General features: G+C 33.6%; 1 protein-coding gene across 2 annotated transcripts in view; it reads left to right on the top strand.

Moving 5' to 3' along the window:
• Positions 1 to 24,588, top strand: part of DIP2B (disco interacting protein 2 homolog B) — a 211,151-nt gene that overhangs the window by 75,591 nt on the left and 110,972 nt on the right. For both annotated transcript variants that reach the window (XM_051963695.1, XM_051963694.1), the window contains exon 2: positions 17,039 to 17,110. In XM_051963695.1, coding sequence (XP_051819655.1) covers positions 17,039 to 17,110 — 72 coding nt within the window. The remainder of the gene's footprint in view (positions 1 to 17,038; positions 17,111 to 24,588) is intronic.

Raw genomic sequence — 24,588 nt, 5'->3', positions numbered from 1 at the left:
TCCTAAAGCATTTCAAATGGAAGCAGTTCAGTTTCCTGGCATGGTGTTAGTATACTGTCCAGGATTCACAAGGATGTAACAATGAGGTCAGTACAAAGCTCTGTAGAACTTCAGTTTGATAATCTATTATCTTTTCTCTTCTACACTTTCATTCGGAGCCTCCCAAATGCTGAGCTAGCTCTGGCAATGCATATGTCAATTTCATTATCAATGTGGATATTCCTAGAAAGTATACTGCCAAGGCAAGAGAAAATAGCATTCAAAACTTTACCATTTACTGTTTGTACTTAAGGACAGTCCAGCATGCCATGCTAGCATCTAAGAAGGCACACTGTGTTCTGTGAACAAAACACTTTCAATAACTCAATAGAAATTTGAGATGCCCAGATTTAGAGACATCTCCATTTCAGATGTTCTTACAGACTATTTTTGCTTTACATGTAATAGGCCTTCCTAGCCAGTATTGGTCTGATCAGCCACAGTCAATACACTGTACCTTGATTCTAATATGGTGATGCCATATTACACAACAAACAACTATCCATTGACTGTGGACCAAAAAAATGCCTAGTGACAGGAAATCTCTGCTATATGCTAACTTGGAGAGGATGTCAGATTTCCATTCGATTTGACAAATATTTAAGTGCTAATTTTGCATCTTTCTATAAAAGACCAAAAGTTCAATAAAGAAGTACCAGACCTTAGGGAGCTTTAGCACTTGTAATGATAACTAGACCTCAGAATTTTCACATTCAAATTTGACCTTAAGATTTTTGCTTCAGCATTCTATTAAAGCTGATTTATACCTCAAGAATAAGGGACAGTTTCATGATAATCCAAACTATAATAAGATTTGAGAACAAACTTATTAAGCCTGTTGTAGAATAGAACTCTTCTTGAGAGGAATATTAGCTAGCATTTATGTAGTATCTGCTTTGCACCAGGTTCTATGCTAAGCACTTTTCAAATATTTCATTTGAACCTTATAAAAACCATGCTGTTATATAATCCTTATTTAATGGATGAAGAAACTGAAGTAAATGGAGGCTAAGTGGCTTGCCAAGCAAATAAATGTCTGAGGCTGGATTTGAACTCGGGTCTTCTAGACTCTAAGTTCTAATGTTCTATCCTCTGTACCCTAGCTGCCTTGTAAATTAGTGGGAAGAAATATATAGGTAACAGGCCATAATACTAGGGTTCTTCTTTTGGATCATTTTAATGGAGTTGAACTCACAGCCACAAATCAACTTTCCTGTAACAGTCTCGTAGCCTGGACTCAATAACGGTAGATGCTAGTATTTGGTGCCTATTAGGAATGTGAATAATAATCATGACGAGAATCTGAAGTGAGGGACATCTAAATCAGCTTGCCTTATCTGAAAGAATAAATGGGGATGATGTTAATTAAACCTATTTTATTCACATGTGAAATAATGTATATTAAGTATTAGGTTAACTTTAGATAATAATAAAAAGGCATTGGTCTCCCTATTTCCAGACTTCTTTTCTCCAATTCATACTTTATATGGCTATAAGACTTGTATTCTTATACACAAGTTCAGTTGTGTCACTTTTTTCTATAAGGGACTCCTTATAGCTTACAAGATAAAAATATAAACTTTTCCTGGTATTAAATATCTGCCTCTATAAAAATAGGAAGGGAAGACTGATGGAACTCCAGATACATTTCTTACATTTTACATAGAGCATCTTTGAAAGCACTAAAAATTATATTCAGTTTGTTTGATTTTTAATACAATTTGATAATACAAATTTAATACAATTTGATTAAATTTGCATTCAAATATTATCAAGAAATAGGGCTTAGAAGGACTTGCCCTCAGTTTTGCTTCACAGTTATAATATACCAAAGTAAAATCTCTGCATAATTTAAGTCATTCAGCTAATAAGCATTTATTAAAGGCATTATGCTAAACATTTGATTAGTGGCAGTCTCTACCTTCAGGGGATGCACAGGATAATGGGAGACAATAGGCAAACAAATATGTAAATATAAGCTATATATATCATAAATATGAAATAATAGAGAAAAGGCACTAGAATTAAGAGGGGTTAGGAAAGCAGCCTCCCCCTTTTTCTCTTTCAATAGTATAATAGTATCAGAAAGATAGTTTTTTCATTCATTTTTGTAAGACTTTGTGTTCCAAATTCTCCCCCTCTTCCCTAAGACAGCAAGCAATCTGATATAGGTTATACATATATAGTTCTTTTAAACTTATTTCTACATTTGTCATGCTGTGCAAGAAAAATCAGATCCAAAGTGAAAAAAACACAAGGAAAAAAAAAAAAAAAAAAAAGGTGAAAATACTAAGCTTTGATCCACATAAGGTCTCCATAGATCTCTGGATGCAGATGACATTTACATCCCAAGTCTATTGGAATTGCTTTGAATTGCATTGTTGAAAACAGCCAAGTTCATCAGAGCTATTCATCACATTATCTTGTTTTTATTGTATACAATGTTCTTCTGGTTCTGCTCGCTTAACTCAACATCAATTCATGTATATCTGGAAAAGACTCTTTTTTTAAATTAAAGCTCTCCACCTTCAAAACATATGCATGGATAATTTTTCAACATTGATCCTTGCAAAACCTTGTGTTCCAAATTTTCTCCCCCCTTCCCCTAGATGGCAAGCAATCCAACATATATATAAAACATGTTAAAAATTATATGTTAAATCCAATATATGCATATATATTTATACAGTTATCTTGCTGCACAAGAAAAACAGATCAGAAAAGGAAAAAAATGAGAAAGAAAACAAAATGCAAGTAAACAACAACAAAAAGAGTAAAAATGCTGTGTTGTGATGCACACTCAGCTCCTACAGTCTTCTCTCTGGGTATAGATAGCTCTCTTCATCACAAGATTGTTGGAACTGGCCTCAATCATCTGATTGTTGAATGATCTGCTGTTCTGCTCACTTCACTTAGCTTCAGGTCATGTAAGTCTCTCCAAGTCTCTCTAAAATCATCCTGATGATCGTTTCTTACAGAACAATAATATACCATAACTTATTCAGCCATTCTCAACTGATGGGCATCCAATAAGTTGGAAAATACTTCTTATAGAAAATGAGATTTTCATTGGGACTATAAGAAAACCAAGAGGTAGAGATGAGGAAGGAAAACATTTTAGTCCTGAGATAGAGAAAAAGCATTGAATGTCTTGGGAACAAGGAGATCATTATCACTGAATTAAATATAAGTTGTAAGCAGACTAGAAAAGTGGTGGTATTGAGATTATGGCCTAAGTCATGAAAGCTTTGAATGCCAAACAGAGGATTTTATATTTGATGCTGGAAATCACAGGGAGCTGGTAGAGTTTAAGTTTGAGTATGACATGGTTGGAACTGTTTTAAGGAAATCACTTTAATGGCTGAATTGGAGTTGAGAGAGATTTGAGGTAATCCACCAACAGATTATTCAAGTATGGGATAATGAAGACTGGTATTGAAGTGGTGGGGGAAGAGAGAAGAGGGCATATTTGAGAGATGTTGCAAAAGTGAAATCAATAGGACTTGGCCACAGATTGGATACAGGATTATGTACCATAAAATCTGCATCCTCCTTACATATATGATTGGAAACCATCTCTTTATTTAGTCCAGGATTTTACAGTCACTTTCTCTTGCTCCTTTCAGTCCTGTAATTTATAAGGTATATAAAGACACTTAAATTTAGCAAACACTAAGTGCCTCTTTAATACAGAACACTGTGCTAAGCTTTAAGGAGATAGAAAATTTAGATAACAGATAATTCCTGCTCTCATGGAGCTTACCTTCCAAAAGATGGTTACCATTGCTGTGGTTATAATTGCCAAGATTTAATTGAATAGTTCCATGGACCCAATTCATAACAGTTTAATGCTGATTGGAGAAAAGTCTCTAGTGGAATACTCCATGGATCTATGTTTCACTCTGTGCAGAATGAACTTTTTATCAATGGCTTGTCTTTGATTGAATGCTTATCAAATTTTCAGGTGACATAAAGCTGAGTATAAATAATACTCTAATGTATTGGATTATGGTTAGAATTGAGCATTAGACAGAATCAAAAAAGATGACATTTAAGAACAGACATAAAATTCTTCATTTGAATTCAAAGAATCAACTTTACAATATAGAAGAGGCATGCTAGTTAGGCAAGACTTACATGAAAAAGGTTGGAGAATTTTAGTAAGTTCAGTGTTAGTCATTTAATATCAATGTGGCATGTAATGTCTAGAACAATAAAAAAATTCCACTGAACTCTGTCTTTATTAGACCACACCTAGAGCATTGTGTTTAATTCTAGAAGCAAGGACATTAGGAAAACATCCTAAGGAGGATGGTAGAGGACATTGAAATAATGCCATATGAGGTTTGATGAAAGAACAGAAAACTTTTTGGTGGTGGTGGTAGTGGTGGTGATGATCATGACCAGGGTGGACATCATGGTGTAGCTATCATATATGAGAAAGTGTTAAGTGTCTGAGGCCATATTTGAACTCAGGTCCTCCTGACTGCAGGGCTGGTGCTCTATCCATTATGCCACCTAGCTGCCCCTTTTAAACATATTTTTATATTAGTGCAAATATATATATATATATATATATATATATATATATATACATACATATATATATATATGATCAAAAGGGGGAAAAAACACAAGAAAGGAAAAAGGGAGGAAAAAAAAAAGCAAACATCAGAAAGGTGAAAATATTACACTTGGATCCACATTTACTTTCCATGGTTCTCTCTCTTCATATGGAAGTCATCTTCCATCATGTCTATTGGAATTGCCAGTGGTCATTTATTAAGTAGGAAGATACTGTGCACACAGTTGGGAATAAAAAGACAAATGTAATAGTCCTTGCCCTAAAAGAGCTTACATTCTAATCAGGAAGATGATACCTAAAAGATAGCTGAAAAGGAGGAGCAGTGTGGAAAAGAAAAAAGGTGGAATATAGTCTGGGGAATGTGAAATAGTTGTGGGCTAATCATAATTTGAAGGGTACTTCCTCAAGTCGAGGTTCAGGGAGGAACTCATCAATTGGGATAAGAAGCCAAAGGGGTAGTATTAATGCCTTCTGAGAATAAGATTACTTGAGTGAAGGTAAAGAGGTAATTTAGGAAGTCTTGGTCTATATGGGATAAAACACTAATACTCCTTAGATTTTGGGTCTCAGTTTCCCAGTCTCAATAATAACAGTCAGGTAGCCTACTTGGCACAGATTGGAATAGCCATCTAGATTTTAATATATAGAAATAACCTATTTTGAGAACATATTTGAAAGTAGAAAACTGTCATTTTTTAGAGTGGCTATGGCATCTTGCTACATGAAGGGGAGTCAAAACAGCATAGTGACCTCCCCATCCAGCTGGTTTTCTATTAGGAACAGCAATAAAATAAAGGAATAACTGGGTAACTGTGAGGATCCCTACCCTAGGAAAGCCCAAGGGACAGTTAATGCAGAGAATTTCACCACCAATGTTCTGTGTCTTGAATGACCCTCTTAAAGTCTGTCAGGATGGGTTCTCAGGCTCAGTTTAGGCGAATAGAATTCAGCAACAAAGTTCCAGCAGGGGTGCTGTTCCTTTTTTCTTCTATTTTTGCTTCTGTCTGTCATTTGCTTGCCTGTTTTTTTTTTTTTTTTTTCCTTTTCCCAAGGGGAATTCATCAGAGACAAACAGTAAACACTGAACTATCTCATCCTCAAGTAAAGTCTAAAACTTGGTAGCTCTTTCTCCTTTTTTGATGATTCCCAGAAAGATTGAGTACATTCATAATTTCAGTGCTTTAGTAAAATTTTTGTAAAAAGCATAATTAATATGCTTTTTAAATGGTATTTTAAATATTTGTGGAGCTTTTATCTAATTATTTCATTTTTGTCCATCTGACTAGGAATCCTCAGTTTAAATCATATCAAATAACATCTAGCATATCATGTATAAAGTTATATTAACAGATATTTTTTTAATAGTTTCATGTTTAATCCCAGAATCTTCTAAATAACCCATCTAAAGGAAACGTTATTTAAATATTATTGATTTTTTTTTTTACTGTTTCAAATAGAACATAATTCTGTTTGTGTATGTAATTGAATTGCTGATTTGATTTTACTAGATGCATAAATACTTTTTCATATGAATGAGATTTTTAAAGATTTGTACTGAGTGGCATCTAATTTCTTTAAGAAGTTGTCTTTCCAGCTCTGGATTTGTTTAAACTTGTTTGGCCCAGAGTGAAATACTAAATTATCCACTGAACTAAGTAAATTTTAAGCTGTAACCATTACTGGAAATCATTCCAAGTCTAAGATTTAAGGGGGCGGGGGAATTGGAATATTTTAAATGTCTGCTAAGTTCAAAACACTGTACTGTGATACAGATATGGGAAGTTAATATTTGACTCTACCACCAGCCAGAAAGTCCTGAATACAATCACAGAATGTTAATGAAGTATTAAGGAGGTAGCCACACCCATTGATCCCTTTCTGACTTTTTTTTTTTTTTGGTGAAATTAAAAGGAATAAATTTATGGGCTCCATAAAAAGTAGATGAAGGGGGGGAGGGGGGAATCTGTTCCCTTTACTGAAGTTGCCTTCCCTTTAAGAAACTATATTTCCTTTTGATCTGTGATCCCTTTGGAGTCTCATTCCCTCCTGGGGAAGGCATATCCCCCCCAGATAAGTTATCTTTCTGGGATGCCTGAGTCTTTGATTCAATTAGAAATCCTGGTCAAAAAGCACTTCTTTGAAGTGTTGTTAATTCCAATAGACGATCTGGGCTGAAAACTGATAAGAATCTAAGCCTGAGAATCTTGGCTCCTGAAGTTGCAAGATTCTTTAAAAGGGGCAAGGGACTTCTTATTTAAAAAAAAAAAAAAAAAAAAAAAGTCCAAGCAATTTGCTAGGATGCTTTTTGTCTGCTGAGAAAGCAGAAACCCTTCTCAGCGCCAAATTCCACTTCCCCAATAGGACTCTGCCATTATAGAAGTCAGTCTCTTAGCAAACTGGTTTCTAGCCAACAGTAAACTTTCATTTTGCAACTAATAATTCGGGATTAAGTGAATTTTTTCACTTTAAAACTGTGGCCGATTAAAAGGGGATTTTTAACAGCTGTTTTATTGCCACTAATCTCACCACCACTGGGAACTGAGGACATTCAAACCTCATCATAGGGATTTAAGGAGTAGATCTGAACTCAGGAAGACTTGAGTTCAAATGCAGTCTCAGATACTTACTAGCATTGTGACCCTCGGCAAGTCACATGAATTCTCTCTATCTCGGTTTCCTCAGCTATAAATTGGAAATAATACTTTTAATCTAGCAAGGTTATCATGAGGTTTAAATGAAATAACATTTGTAAAACTTTTAGCAAAGTACCTGACCACATTATCATGCTTCTTTAAATGTCTAACCTCTAAGGACAGGGATCAGTTCTAAGCCAGGAGCCAGAAGTCTAACTAGAAGCAGATCCTTAAGAGAGAATTATTTCCTGTACCTTCCCTTCCCCCAGCTATTTATCTCATAGAAAACACTGCATTTAGTACAGAGCAAAGACCATAAATTGTATACAGATTCTGATAGAAGACATTTGAGAGCTTTAATAAAATTAAAAAAAAAAAAAAAGATGAAGATACTTAAAGCTAAACACAGCTTCAAGAAATGAAACTCCTAGTAGCTGTGAAGATAGTTGGTTATAGAAAGGAATAGATCTGGGTAACCACAGAACAGAGAAGCTGCAGCTCTAGGAAGCTTGGTCACACTACCAAGAGAGCATGGATTTCCAGGCCTTATAGTACAGTATTGAAGTTGTGTGTTGTACCTTAACCACCATTGTACTCTGAACACTCTTATTATGGACACATTGTATATTGGTGAGAGACTGTGCTCCAACTTACATAAGGACTATTTTGTACTTACTATTTTTACTAAGCTCTTAGCAAAATCATTTACTTAGAATGACAAATTGTCACTGTTAATGGGAACTGCACCACCAAGGGCTAATGCTCTATAATATTAGAAGTGGGTACCCACCGTAAAACTCAAGAATACATAATTGCTGTCTGGAATCCCCAACTCATGAGTACAAGTTGAAGAATATATCTCACAGAGGGTATTATGCAGCATCAAGTAAGAACTGATCCTTCCCCTTAAGGAATTTATATTTTATTAAAGGCAGTAAAACAAATACACAAATAATTATAATACTTAAAAAATATATATATATGTATATATATAAAATAAATACACACACATATATATACACACACACTTACATATATATATACACACACTAGAGAGAGAGCATCATAATTGGACTTTTCTTAGGAAGATCGCTTTGTAAGCTGAGTGGAGATTAGATTTGGATGGGAAGACATTTGAGCAGGGAAATCCACCAGCAAGCTAATTATTATAAAAATCATCAAAAAAAAAAAAAAACCTCAGATCTTTTCCTTGTCCCTTCCACATCCCCAACTATCACATGATAAATATTACCCGTCCACCACTAAAAGATTAAAGTAATACTTTACACAGTCCATACGTATTCATTACAGTTGGTTTGTTGAAGAATAGGAATTAGCAGAGAAGATGAATTATAGGAAACCAAATCTGAAGAGTGAGCACAAGAATACTACCAACACCACTTTGATAAATGTTTCCTTTTTGAAGAGCATGCTCCTTTGATTCTGTATAGTTTCTGTTCCTTCAGAAGAGCTCTGTTCAGCAGAGATACAATTTGAGGTTAGATTGCTCTTGCTTATACAGAACAGAGAAGGTGCTCCACTTCTGATATCATACTTTATCTGTAAAGCCTCCACTCTTCAGAGAATTTTCAATGTTTGAGTTCTGATTGGCTAGGATATACCTATCTGGCTTTTGGCTAGTCTTTTCTGAACTTGGTTGGTCTTGGGGGCAATTTGTTTTGGAGACATATTAAAGACTCATTTACTTTACATATAGCTTTTTGCCAGGGGTAGGGTGGAAGGAACTATTATGAACTGATTCTTATAATTATCCTAAAAATGATAGATATTTCAAGGTGACTGGTATCTCAAGATGGATGGTCTCATCATCTTGGATGCTAATAAATATCTTTAAGAAAAAACCTTTACATTAACTTGCTATTATCTTAGAGTTGAGAAGGAGGAGAATTTTTTTTACAGAATTTAGAAGAAAAGGGGGAAAAAACCACTGTAGCATTCGACAAGCAAATTTATGAGGCCATAGAAGGTGTTTCAAGTAAAATTATTCTTAATGTGCAATCCAAAAAAAAAAAAAAAAGGATCACAATAAATCATACTTAATACAAATATTTCTTTTATTCAGGAATTTCCCAAAATGAGAGATACACCTGCAGTCTAGATAGATAATAAGTAATAAAAATAACAATGCTGATAATAGTAGTAATACTGACTTAACATTAGTTAATCTTATTATAAATAGAAATTCATACCTCAGTAGCACCTCAAACTTTGAGACTGGTCAGAACAAACAAAACAAGGCACTGGCTAATGGAAAAAAAAAAAAAGATCACTTGGAATAGATAACCTCTTTGTTACCTGTTTTAATCCTAGAAATGACCCCTTTTTAATTTGAATCTTTCAGAACTTTTCGTTAACTTAGATACTACTTTCTAACTTGTATTTTAGGTATTTGTGTTTGTGTTTCATCCCTTATTGGATTATAATCTTCTTGGTGGAAAGGTCCATCAGTGTCTTATTTCATTTTTCATATCTCCATGCTTACAAGCCATTGGTTTCATTCCAAACTCCCAAACTGTGTTTTTCTAATTTTTTTACCATCTTTTCTTGGATCTTCCAGTTATCTAAGAGTGAATATGTTAACTTAGATACTACTTTCTAACTTGTATTTTAGGTATTTGTGTTTGTGTTTCATCCCTTATTGGATTATAATCTTCTTGATGGAAAGGTCCATCAGTGTCTTATTTCATTTTTCATATCTCCATGCTTACAAGCCATTGGTTTCATTCCAAACTCCCAAACTGTGTTTTTCTAATTTTTTTACCATCTTTTCTTGGATCTTCCAGTTATCTAAGAGTGAATATGTTTTACCCTCTCCTTCCACATATTCCTTCAGTTGTCAAATCTTGTTTCTATTTCCACATTTTTTACATTCAGCTCATTATTGACAGCCACTACCTTAATGGAAGCCCTCATCACATCTCATCTAAGCTCTTACAGTAGCCTTCTAATTGTGTTTCTACCTCAAATCTCTCCCATTTCCAGTCTATCCCTTCATTCAGATATGAAACTGATTTTCCTTCAAATGAAGGTATGAGTGTCACTATCACTTAGTAAGCTCCAATTGCTCTAGTTTCAAATGTAAATTCTTCTTTTTGACTTTCACAACCTGACATCAACCTACACAACCTTCAGACTGTCTACATTGTTCCCTTTCCACACTCTTAGTCTAACCAAACCAGCCTTCTCCGTATTACTCAAGTCTTCTTTAGGTAAAGGATAATAGATAATTCTGTAGTACTGCATTCCCTTTTCACTTCTGCCTCATGGAATCTCTCAATTCCTTCAAGATACAGGCCAAATTCCACTTAATACAAAAACCTTTCTTGATTTCTCTTCCCCCTCTTGTTTTTATCACTTGGATTATACTTTAAGCCTTAACACATTGACAAAAAAAAGAAATTACACCCTGCTGGTCTAGCTTTGGAGAACCCATGATCATCCCTGTACTAAAGTCAGACATTAGAGTAGGACTTCTATGTGAGAACTGTTCTTTTTTTTTTTTTTAAATACTTCACTAAAGTCACGTATTAATATGTTATGAGTACTTCAAGAAGAAAATAAGAAGGTACTGGACATGGCAGGTACCAGATATCTTGTAATTGTCTCTATCTTAACAAACAGGAAATGACTAGTTACTGATGTGTGAGTCATTTTAGAATCAGTGCAATGAGACTATAAACTAGTTAAAACAAAAGCCAAAACCCACACTGAACCTAGAAGAAGGACTGATTTAAAAAAAAAAAAAAAGATATAGTGGACTATAACAGCCCTAGTCTGACTTATTAAAAAAAAGGGGTGGGGTGGGGGTATTAATGTGGGGAAAAGAAGAAAACTGATAAAGGAAAAGATGTTGATTCTCATTATTGCCATTTCCTACATAAAATTAAATATCGTTAAACAATCTATATAACAAGGAAAAGTAAACCCTTGATCTCTTTGCCAAGCAGAGAGATGTGACAGGATAGGGCAGCAAAGTCTGGAATATAAAAAACTCATTTGCACAATATTATGGAGAATAATAGAATATTAGGAATTGTATTTCCTCACAAAATTGCAGAATATTAGAAATGAAAATGCAGAAAAACATGGCTTTAAGCCCAGCTGTGTCATATCATTTCAAGATTTTTTGGAAAATAAACTAGAAGAAAAACAAATAGACCGGAAAATGAAGCAGGTTTGCAAGTGTTTCTAAAATCTACTTTCATTGTTGTTAATAATAAATTGTTTTCTGTACTTTAGTTACTTGATGTGATATGTTGTAGTGAAAGTAGCCCCCTGAGATGTTGGAAGTCAGGAATAAAAGGCCAGATGAGGTTTCTTTACTCTGAAGAAATCAGATATACTTCACATATTATTAACCCTCAGGGAAGTAATTTTTAACTTAAAAATACTTTGCATTGTGTAGGTGGACATATGCTAATAGATATGTGACTCTCCCAAAGATTTCAAAATGCTTTATGGTGATTATAGGGACAATCTTAGTAGTAGTCATTAACTGTATGGCATGTATGTTTTAATAGACAGAACTTAATGTTCTAATGCTAGTTATTTTTATTACTCCAAGAGTATTGTTCTAGGTATTGTATACTGATGAAAAATGACCTATAATCCTTGCTCTCAATAAAAGGATATCCAACACATACAGAAGTTACTATAATGCCAAGTACAAAATTCAGTACACAAAACAAGCAATACAAAGTGCTATATTTAGGGAGACATTATTGATTATGGGTAAATCATTTCACTTTCTTGGATCTGTTTCCTTATCTTTAAAAATAAAGAGTAATAGATTTCAAATCTATTCAAATCACCTAGTTCATTCCCCAGTTTTGCACACTTAAGAAACTGAGGCACAGAGAAGTGAATTAACTTGTCTAGAGTCATGGGGTTTTAAAAGACATACGACTTGAACTCAGAAGTTTTTGACTTAGATCCATTGTACTTCCTACCATTCAATACTGAATGGTTGGACAATACTAGACTACATGCTTCTTTAAAACTGTTAATCCTAAACTTGTCCTTCCTCAGTCAAATGAAATTGATAGTAATTACAAGCCAAAAAGAGATTCTGGAACACACAAAACAATGAGCACCAGCTTTTTTTTACTTGCCATGTTTATCAAGACATATTAACAGTAATATATATTGAAAATCATTATGCCAAGCCTGTGTCCTTCTTGAAATAGTCCTAGAACATGTGATCAAGTTCAAAATCCTGCTTTGGAACTTATGAATGTGCATAATGTAAGAGGATTCATTAGTTACCAAGCTTCCTAAGTTATTATAATTGCCTGCTGTTTTATACTTTCTTCCAAAAAAAAAAAAATCAAAGTAGCATTTAGTCTAAAGCTATAAGCTTTGCTTGAACCATTTCTTTGGTCTGATATTAATGGAATCATAGCTTTAAATTGAAGTATTGATCTAATTCTTTTGGTTTTTAGATAGGTAGAAATAGATATATATACACACATACACATACATACCACTTTAGCTACCATTTTATTTTAGTGAACATAATGGACACATTCTCTTATTTTTGCTGAAATAGCTCAGGCAAGAACAGTGAAGGGACATATACCTGTATGCCCTTTTGAAATAAATAGAGAACCACACTATGCTGGTACCTATTCATGAAATATTCACCCTCTGCACAAGTCCTCCTGTTTTATTCCTTTCCATGAGTCACTTTGTATACTGAAACCCACATAAAGGCTTATAGCTTCAAGCAAATCTCTTTGCAGCCTTTCTTCCCCTATTTCTCAAAGAGAAGATATGAAATTTTGTTGTTGTTGGCTGAGATTGACTTTATAGTTACTTCCATGAATACATTGCACTCATTTTTTTTTTATTCCAAGCCTTGAATCATATAGTTTCTCTCACAGAAAAAAAGTTCTTTTACCTGTTCTTCACATAGTGAATCAATCATCTATCTGTCCAGATCTTGTTTCTTAACTTAGTTACATTAGTTCTTTTGACCTCACTCTTCAATGAACTTTTACTCTTTGGGACTGTTAATATGTTGACACTTCACTCTTTCAGGTACATAAATCTTATTTTTACCAATAATTACATCCCTATGGCAAAGACCTTATCTTGTCCCTCTTAATGTTTAGGCAAGTGCTCTGTTGCTAAAGCTTAATATATACTATTAAAATGAAACCAACACATTGAAACATTGAATTTTAATTCTTTGATTTGTCTCACTATTTTTTAAGGGGAAACTTCATCAAAAAAAAAAAAAAGGCTTGTGCTTCAGGCAAGAGATTTCTTTACATATAAGTCATTTTCTTCCTTTCCTTTCTTTTCCAATAACATCAGAGGAAGTGAAAAAGAAAATTCCTTATCCATAAGAATTTTTATTTCCCTATAGTAGTAGAGATATATTTTCTATAGCTTGAAGGCTGAAATTTACCAACCAAAATCCCTCTATTTTCTTTTTTTTTTAGAGCAGGGGTAGGAAATCTTTTTTCTGCTAAGGACCATTTGGATATTTATAGCATCATTTGTGGGCCATTCAGAATTATCAACTTATAGAACTCAAGCAGTGGGAAGTTGCTGTATCTAGCTTTCATCTCATCACCTTGCAGTTGTCTTAGCAAATAAGAGTTGAATGTTTCCCATTCCTGATTTAGAAGAAGTGAAACATTTAATTTTGTTTGGTGACAATGAGGAGGGGCAACCAAGAGGAACTGCATAATATATCTTTAGTGGTTATTGGCTGTTGTCCCTATTTATTTATAGTCTGTGTAACAACTGGATCATTGGACCCAAGGAGAAGAGGATGGGCATTTACCCTCTTCGATTTAGATCTCCCACCTCTCAGATCAATGGTTCACCATTGGAGATGGGGAGAAAAGGGCTGCACTCCCAAAAGAGAAATCAGACTATTTTTTACATGCCAGTTTTTTATTCCACCTCTCTGGAGCCCTGAGGAAAATCATTTAAAGCTTAGATTTGCTGCATGGCTAGAGTCTGTCTAAAAGGTATATAAATTACATTATAGATAGATATTCAGCAGCTATTTATTTCTTTCCTGCAATAGAAATCTTTAAAACACAAAAGGCTCAAAATGCATTGACAAAAGCTTTAAAATGATATAATTATCAATGACTCATTAAAATATTTTTCTGAAAGAGAGATTTAAAATGTTCAACTTTGCCTTTTCACTTCACTGTCCATCCATCTCCCTCAAAATCTTTGTCTACTAGCAATCTAGGTCAGGGCTTGGGCTTTTCTTTCTGTCAGTGGTTATAGAAATGGTGCAAGGAAACAGTGTAGCTCACATCCAGCTAAGAATCTAAAGAACTGTCTGTTTGAGTCTGTTCAACTCAAAAGTTTGCCTCCCATGCTGGAAATATTGGGTTCACTGTTTACCATTTTCATTGATGATAACAACAACAATAATAGCTAGCATTTATACAGTACTTTAAGAGTTATAAAACATTACACATTGTCATTTAACTCTCACAACAACTCTGTATAAGGTGGGTACCTTAGCTTACCGAGGGTCACACAACTTCTCAGTGTCTGATGCAGGATTTGAACTCAAGTCTTAACACCAAGTGCAGTGATCTTACCCATTTTGTCACCTAACAGCTTCTCTGTTTAATCATTTGCGCTCATGGAAAGAAGTAAAAAGCAGAAAAGGCCATCAAGTCCTTGAGATCCCTACTTTAAATCACCTACATAAGCACATGCTGTAGCAGCCTTGTATTAGCAGCCTTGTATTAGCAGCCACTATAGATTTGGAGGGCTGGGGAGCAATAAAGTGTCCTTTCCTACCTGAACAGGAAGTCCAAAAGAAAATTTCATGGAATCCCTACATGGTCAATAGAGTAGAAGAGGAAACACTAGAAAGTAGAGTCATTGTTGAGCAAGGAAATGATTTGGCATGAGCTGTAGATATATTTAGAAGCAATATTATTGAAAGACTAAAAGAGGGCTTACTAGCTTCTATTTAAGGTCTTCTTAAATCATAGCAATAAATAGAGCATGGGCCCTGGAGTCAGAAAAACCTGAGTTTAAATCTGACCATAGACACTTACTAGCTGTGTAATCCTTGGCAAATCGCTTAACCCCAATTCACTTCCCCCAAAAAGAAAGAAATGCATATATATGTATGACATTAACTATATGTAATCCTCTATTACAGTCTCTCAGAAGTGAATTCTCTGATTATTAGAACTATATCTTTTCTCAATATTATATGATTCTTAGCCTTCAAGGAAGTATTTAGGTATAGATATTCTGAAGATAAGAATCCCAAACTTGATAGGAAGGTCAGTCTAAGATTGTATGAGGTAGTAATGGAAAACATCCTAAGCTGTCTTACATGGGGGAAAATCTTGTTGGCAAGAAAACTAGAGTATGAGGAAAACTGAGTGCCTAGTTTAGCTGAAGAAAAGTGTTTGTAGAGAAATTTTGTGGAGATCTTATAGAAGGGTCTTAAATTCTAGCTAGAGGAGTTTGGATTGAACTTGATAGACAAATAGTAAATTTATTTGGAAACAGTAAAATTGGAAGAAGAAGAGAGAATTTCCTTACTGTATAGGGGCTACTTAAATTATAGCTAGTACCTCCCTATCTTGTTAAGAGAGCTGGGGGAAAGAGTACATTGAAAAGAATGAAACAATAACAAAGCATTTGAATAAAAAGGGAGTGCTATAAGCTATCTTTCAGACTAGTTTTATCATAGAATCTGCAACTCTTGGGAGTTTTTCTTTTGTTCACCACATTTGTTTCAGGGAGAAACTTAAAACCATCAAAAGTGCAGCAAAATACTAGCTACGTTGATCCCAAATGTTTTCTACTTTCTTTTATTCAGGTCTGATCTTAGTCATTGCCTTATTTAGTATCTATTTAAGATCTGTATTGATATAGTAGCTGTGTTGATTATCCCTCCAGCTGTACATCATTAATATTTATCTTCAGTAAACTTCTTTCACATAGAGTAAAATGTCCCAGGGAAGGTATAATAAAAATTAGTTTCTATTATATGTGCTATCTTTTTAAAATAGTAATTTGCAGAAGAATGTCTTAGCATATGAAATAGACAAAAACTGTTATTGTTATTGTTAAAAATCACTAAGTCAGAAAATGCTTTTGAGTATCTAATAAATGTTCATAACTGTGCTCATTAAAATAATAATAAAAAGATTAATAATGAATATAAAAACCATCATATCTGTAGCTTTGTAAATGTATGTATTTGTGATTTTAGTTACTTGAACATATATGTACATATATTCATATATTTAAAATTATAAGCACTCATTTTTAATTAGATTAACAGGCAGATTGAATCACAATTTTTTTGTGGTAAATGTTTTGCTTTTCTAAAGTAGAACCTATAATTATACTCAGTTGAATTGTATTTCATTGTGGGTAAACATTTTACTAACCGGTTGGTAGTGGTCATTTAACGAAATCTGAATTTTTTTTTTAAATTTAACTAGCCCTCCTGTTTGAGGATATCCTAAGTAGCACAAAAACTAGGGCTGCTGAAAGATTTTTGGAATCTGTAGTAGGATCTGTAGCATATTTGTGAGCCAAATTTGGTTTTAAGAAAAGTACTATTGTTCCTTATTAGGAGGCAGACTTAAATCTGTGGGAAATTATAAATAACAAAATTCCTTAGTAGAATGGTATGATTTTTTTCGTCTTTCTATATGCTAAAGTCTCGCAGATGTAAGGATGATTCTCAGATGCTCTGTAATCAAGATTTTTTTTAACAACCCATTTCTGTTTTCTTCTGTTTTAGGAGATATTACCCAGAAAGGGTATGAGAAAAAAAGGTCAAAACTTCTATCTCCTTACATCCCACAGATCCAAGGTAGGCATTATTCTAATGAAAAATGCTTTGACTTTTTAAAAAAATTATTTTAATACAAAATAAGAATAACCTCTCATCTTAATCTGTTCTCACACTGATTTATTCCCCACCAAACATTTATGGAACAATACAGGGCTAAGATAATATTAAAGCATGAACTCAAAGACTCAGGCACATGGACAGATATATGTGTATGTGTGTGTGTAGTAAAAAAAACAGAACTTTTTAAAGGGCTTGGACAGAAGAGGATCCTAATTACAAAAAAAAACAACAAAGGATATTAGATACTTACCTTGTTTGACAATTTTTTTTTTAAACTGAAGGATTGGCTAATCATAAACACACAAAAAGATGTATTTTTTTTTTCCTAATAGGGAACCTGTAAAGGATTCGACCATTTAGTTGAGTTCATCAGATATTTATTAAACTCTCACTTTGTGGTAGATAAGCCTTGGGGGTTCATCAGTAGTTATCATCTCACCACAGGAGAAAGTTGCTTGAAGCTAAAAAACAGTGACTTTACCCAGGATCTCATAGCTAGTAAGATGTGGGAGCTTTGCAATCTTGTCTTTACCGTCTCCAAACAAGACCAGCTCCAAATATGTTCCTAAAATTACCCAGCAAAAAATAGTCCAGTGTTTTCCTTAATAAATCTTTTTTCAGTGGTAATTTCACTTGCCGTAAGGAATTTCATTCTAACTACTTTTTTTTATAATTAAAACACTTGTCTGTCTTCAGTAGACTTGGAGAGAATAAGCAGCTTATTTCCTCCAGGGTGTTCTTCCAAATTTAGATCTTTCCTCAGTTTTTTTCCCTAAAACAACATTTACTGACGTAAAAACTTAATTTAAAAAATTTTTTAACCACTGCAACAAGGCACTTCTCTGCACTTGAACAAATCCATTATCAAAAATTTCTTATAGACAAGTGATATATGATTTGATAATTAAGACCAAAACTTTATCATTTGTTTTAGACATCTGAATTTTTTTTTTCATTACTACATGCTTTTTTTTTTTTAAATTTTTATTTAATAATTACTTTATATTGACAGAATCCATGCCAGAGTAATTTTTTTTACAACATTATCCCTTGCACTCCTTTCTGTTCCGATTTTTTTCCCCTCCCTCCCTCCACCCCCTCCCCTAGATGGCAAGCAGTCCTTTATATGTTGGATATGTTGCTGTATATGCTAGATACAATATATGCTTGCAGAACCGAACAGTTCTCTTGTTGCATAGGGAGAATTGGATTCAGAAGGTATAAATAACCCGGGAAGAAAAACAAAAATGCAGATAGTTCACATTCGTTTCCCAGTGTTCTTTCTTTGGGTGTAGCTGCTTTTGTCCGTCATTTATCAATTGAAACTCAGTTAGGTCTCTTTGTCAAAGAAATCCACTTCCATCAAAATATGTCCTCATACAATATCGTTGTCGAAGTGTATAATGATCTCCTGGTTCTGCTCATTTCACTTAGCATCAGTTCATGTAAGTCTCGCCAGTCCTCTCTGTATTCATCCTGCTGGTCATTTCTTACAGAACAATAATATTCCATAACATTCATATACCACAATTTACCCAGCCATTCTCCAATTGATGGGCATCCACATCTGAATTTTTTTTAATATACCTTTCTTACATAAAGCTATTCCTTATAGCAAAAGGAACAAGAACCAGTTCAACAAAATTAGCTACTTTACATATCCACAGTCTTTAAGCTCTGCAGAAGAGGGGCACATTTCTTCTCAGAACTCTCTTTTGGGAGAAAGCTTGGGCATTCTGTTTCCTTAATATTCAGTTTCATTTCTTTCGCTGTTGTTTCCATTTATATTGTCATGGTCAGAAGTATATCATTTTCCATCAATTCATCCAAGTATTCTGCTTAAAATCCCAAAATTTTAAGGTCACATAGATAAATGGCAGAGTCTGAATTTGAACTTAGTTTTTCTGCTTCTAAATCCAAATCCATTTTTATGCCTGTACTGTGATACTGCTTTTGAATAGTTATAATTATTCAGAAATTTCTCCTTCCATTTTATCCAAATCCACCTCTCTACAACTTTCTCCCATTGCTTTGCCTTCTGGAGCTAAGGATAACAATTCTAATTCTTCTTCAAATGTGACAATCATTCAGGTATTTGATGTAACTTCATATTCCCTACTAAGTCTTCTGTTCTCCAGTGTGCCACCTTTATTATCCTATTCTTCCCCTCTCTTTTGGCTAATGCTCATACGATCTGATCTTAAGGCATTTCCATCTTGATTATCCTTTTCTCTTTTCCACCTATCAACATTCTTCCTAAAATGTTGTTTAAGCAGGAAAGATGTTGCTTCTCTTAGTAGAATCTTAAAATAAGCATTAACTTTTTTGGTTACCATGCAGTATTGAGTCTTCTTGAATTTGTTTTCCCTCAAGATCAAAAAGATAGAATTTGTATTCTGTTATATGCATGTTATTTAATTTGTCTTAACATTCTAATCTTCTAGCATCTTTTTTCTACTGAAATCAAGTGTGTTAATTCCCAGCTTATTCTCATTAGCAAATTTGATAAGGAAGCAATTAATACTTTTATCCAAGTTCATGTCATTGATAAAAATATTAAAAAGTAACAAGCAGTGCAGTGGACAGAGCACCAGTCCTAAAGTCAGGAGGATCTGAGTTCAAATCTGGTCTCAGACACTTAATACTTTCTAACTGTATGATTCTGGACAAGTCATTTAACCCTCAGCAAAAAAAAAAAAAAAAAAAAAAAGTAACAAGCAAACTATTAACAACCCTATGAAGGAATACTTCAAATAACTGATAATAAGGGAAATTAGTAACTGAGTTTCAAATTAGGACATTTACCTCTCCTGTAGTCCAGGATAGCCCCTGGGTATCCTCTTGCAGATTTCCCAGACAGTTCAGCATTTCAGCAATTCCATTTTGTAGTTCTTTTAAACTATCAAGAGCAACTTGGTGCTCCCTTTTATTATTTTCTCATTTTTCTTGAGTGTTGACTCCTTAAAATCCATATGTGTTCTGTCTTTTGCAGTCTAAAGATCATTATCTTGGGCAGAGAATACAGACAACATACAGATTGAGCACCTTTTTTGTGGCTATCATTGCTACTTAATCCTGGCAATGGTCTTATTCCCTTTTTTGTTTGTCCTCACTTTCCCCAGCATAGCTTTTAAAAATTCCTTTTTTTTTTTTTTTTTTTTTTTTTTTGGTCCTAGTTTTTCCTGCTTAAATTCAGTTCTTTCTAAGCTTGAGCATAACTGATACTTTCAACATTGTGCTATGTTGTGGTTTTGTGTTCATCCTCTGATATCTGTTTATTTTTTCACTTTCAGTACATATCTTTTTAAAATGTGAATTGTTTGGTGTATTACCTGTGTATCCATAGCAATCTTTTTGGACAATGTCACTTTCTCTACCAGATTTGTTTATTTGATTATCTTCAGAACCTTATTTTTGAGATTTTTGTCAAAACACATATCCACATTGACCTTGTCCAAAAAAAATTGTCTTAGTTTACATTCAGAGTTCTTCATCTCTCTATCAGGAAGTAGATAACTTATTTCATTGTTAATTCTCTGGAATTCTAGTTGGTCATTATACTGATAAAAGTTTGGTATAATAGTATTCTGTTATATTTATTTACCATAAAAGATTGGGAAGAAACAAAGAATATGGCATTTAGAAAATTCTTATAGTGTCTGAGCTCTTCATGACACTATAGACCTTCTGTCCTCTGTTATCTCTGGAAGTCTGCTCAAGTTCATGTTCATTGCTTCCATGATACTGTCCATCTCATTCTCTGACATCCCCTTTTCCTTTTGACTCCAATCTTTTTCAGTTACTTCCTAGAGAGTCAAAGTACCCTCAAATTTTATTCCCTTATCTTATTAGCTGTGCAATCTTGGGCAAATAATTTCACTTCTCTGAATTTCAGTTTCCTTTTCTATAAAATAAGGGTATTGAAGTAAGTGATTTCTGAGTTCCCTAGATTTATGATCTCATAATATCCTAACTCTTTTTCTATGATTTAACTGAATTCTTCAAAAACATAAAATTCATTTTTAGCTTTTATCAAAGACACATTTTACAATTCCTTGTCAGAAGAAAGCAATAATGACTTCAAAAACTGTTATTTCTCTATCATTAAGACCCAAAGTATTAATCATAAGAAAAGATAGCTATGTTTGATAGTACAACTACATTTCTTTCAGGGAAGAGAGGAAGACTGTATGTAGCACTTATGTCCTTCATCTTCTAGTCCTCATTTAGGCATAATTGTGACGCCTAGTGGATATAAAGGATAGATAAGGAAAACAAAAATGTTGGCAAATTAAAAACACCCAAATTGGGTTTTTTCCTACTTTTTGTAATATGAAAGATGTTTACTTAAATACACTTCAGTGTTTCTGATACTTAAGTTTATGATCTCCCAGAGAGAAATAAGTAAGAATAGTAAAGAATAGTTTTATGAGACCATTAAAAAAGACTTCTTTCCTTAAACATGTTTTTATTTTATATATTGAAAAGGCTGTTTCTTAGGCACTCGGGTAAGAAAAAAATTGTTACACCAATTCTCTTTGATATAAGGGAAATAGCATAAATTTAGTAAAAGCTGTTCAATACTGGAAACCTAGGTGGATGCCCATCAGTTGAGGAATGGCTGAATAAGTTACGGTATATTAATGTAATAGAATATTATTGTTCTATAAGATATTGTTCTACAAGAAATGATCAGCAGGATGATTTCAGAAAGGCCTGGAGAAACTAACATGAATTGATGCTAAGTGAAGTGAGTAGAACTAAGAGAACATTGTACACAGTAATAACAAGATTATGTGATGATCAACTGTGATGGATTTGGCTCTTTGCAACAATAAAGTTATTCAGGCCAATTCCAATAGACTTGTAATGGAGAGAGCCATCTGCACCCAGAGAGAGGATTGTGGGGACTAAATGTTGATTCCAGCATAGTATTTTCACCTTTTATGTTTTTTGCTTTTTTTTTCCTTTCTCATTTTTTTCCCTTTTTTATCTGATTTTTGTTGTGTAGCATGACAATTGTGGAAATATGTTCAGAAGAGTTGTTTAACCTGTATTGGTAATTTGCTGTCTAGGAGAAAATATTTGGAACACAAAATTTTACAAGGATGAATGTTGAAAACTATATATGCATATATTTTGTTTTTCTTTTCTTTTTTCTAGTAAATTTATTTATTTCCTTATTTATGTTAGAGAGAAAAATCAGAGCAAAATGGAAAAATCAGAGGAAAGATTTAAAAAAAACAACAACATAAAAAAAGAAGTAAATATAGCTTGTGCTGATTTACATTCAATTTTCTGAGTTCTTTTTCTGAATGCAGATGGTATTTTCTGTCCAAAATGTATTGGGATTGCTTGGATCATTGAGCCATTGAGAAGGACCAAATCTTTCATAGTTGATCATCGCACATTTTTTGCTATTATTGTGAACAACATATTCTTGGTTCTTCTGCTTGTTTCACTCAGCATCAATTCATGTAAATCTTTCAAGGCCTTTCTAAAATCAGCTTATTCATCATTTTTTTATAGAACAATATTCCATTACTTTCATATACCACAACTTGTTTAGTCATTCCCCAATTGATGGGCATTTACTCATTTTCCAATTCTTTGCTACTACAAAAAGAGCGTCTATAAACATTTTTATACATGTGAATCCTTTTCCCTCTTTGGAGTACAGACCCAATAATGATACTGCAGGGTCAAAGGATATGTATGGTTTTATAGCCTTTTGGACATAATTTCAGATTGCTCTCCAGAATGGTTGGATCAGTCATGATTCCACCAACAATGCATTAGTGTCCCAATTTTCCTACCTCTCCAACATTTATCATTATCTTTTCATGTGATCTTAGCCAATCTGAAAGTTATTTTAATTTGTATTTCTCTAATCAATAATGATTTTGAATTTTCTGTTCATATTCATTTACCATTTATCAATTTTGGAATGACTTATATTCTTATAAATTTGACACCGTTCTTTATATATATTAAAAATGAGAACTTTATCAGAAATACTGGCTGTAAAAATTCTTTCCCAGCTTTGTACTTCCTTTAATCTTGTTTCTGTTGGGTTTGTTTGTGCAAAACCTTTTTAATTTAATGTAATCAAATTTGTCCATTTTGCATTTCATAATGTTCTCTAGTTCTTCTTTGGTCATAAATTCCTCCCTTCTTTAAAGATCTGATAGGCAAATTATCCCTTGCTCTCCTGATTTGTATATGGTATCATCCTTTTTGTCCAAATCATGTACCCATTTTGACCTTGTTTTGGTATGGGGTGTGAGATGTAGGTCTATCTTTGCATGTATTTTGAAAATAAAAGATTATTATTTCAAAAAAAAAATTCCATAGTGAATTATGTGGCCAAAAGATATAAACAGTTTTCAAAAGAATTGTGAACTGTTAACCATTTGAAAGATTTCTCCTTTTTTTAATAATGAAAAATACTCATCAGAAACAACTTTCAACTTTCACTTGAACTACTCTGCAAATTGACAAAGATGACAAAGATCAGTGTTGGAAATGTTTTGGAATAATGATACACCAATGCACCACTCTGAAAAGCAATTTGGAATTGGGCCACAAAAGATAGCAAAATGTTTTTATTCATTGGCCTAAGGAAGCTATTCATAGGCACATATCTCGGAGAAATTTTTTTTAAGTCCTACATGTAATAAAATATTTATTACATGACTTTTTGTGGTAACAAAGACCTGGAAACAAAGTAGGTCACTATATATGGGGAATGGCTAAGTAAGTTGTGCTAAGTGAATGTAATGGTATTGTGTTTAAAAAAATCATTGAACAAATGATTGTGGGGAAGAAAACAAAAGATTGTGGGGAGATTTGTGTGAACTGATTCAAGGTAAAGCAGTTTGAATCAGGAAGACAATAATGATGTGAATAGAAAGAACAACATCAACAAAAAGAGAATGATTTGAAATTTTAGTGCTTAGTCTCTCACCAAAAAAAGGAATGCTTCTTTGCTCAAGTGTGGGACTTTGTATGTGTGTTGCAGTGGATAGAGTACCAGCCCTGAAGTCAGGAGCTGAGTTCAAATTTGACCTCAGATACTTTATACTTCCTAGCTGTGTGACTCTGGGCAAGTCATTTAACCTCAGTTATCTCGGGGAGGGGGGGGAGGGAGGGATACTGTATCTGTTAGACTTGGTTGATCCTTTGAACTTTTTTTCCTTCTCTTTTTTAATTTTTTTATTAAGAGTGTCTGGGAGGAGACTGAGAGCCAAATAATTTAAGAACTTAAAATAATGTAAAAACAAAATATACTTTTAAAAATGTAAGTTTGAAAGAGAGAAGAAGGTTTTAAAAACTGCTTCTCTTCAATCCACTACACTTGCCAGCAACTTTTAAAATAATTATCCTATTTCTGTGCTACCATTCATTTCTGAACTACCTCATCTCCATCTCCAAGA

This window comes from Antechinus flavipes, chromosome 5 (genome assembly GCF_016432865.1).
Source record: "Antechinus flavipes isolate AdamAnt ecotype Samford, QLD, Australia chromosome 5, AdamAnt_v2, whole genome shotgun sequence".
Taxonomy (NCBI): Eukaryota; Metazoa; Chordata; class Mammalia; order Dasyuromorphia; family Dasyuridae; genus Antechinus; species Antechinus flavipes.
This window is presented reverse-complemented; position numbering and strand designations above follow the sequence as displayed.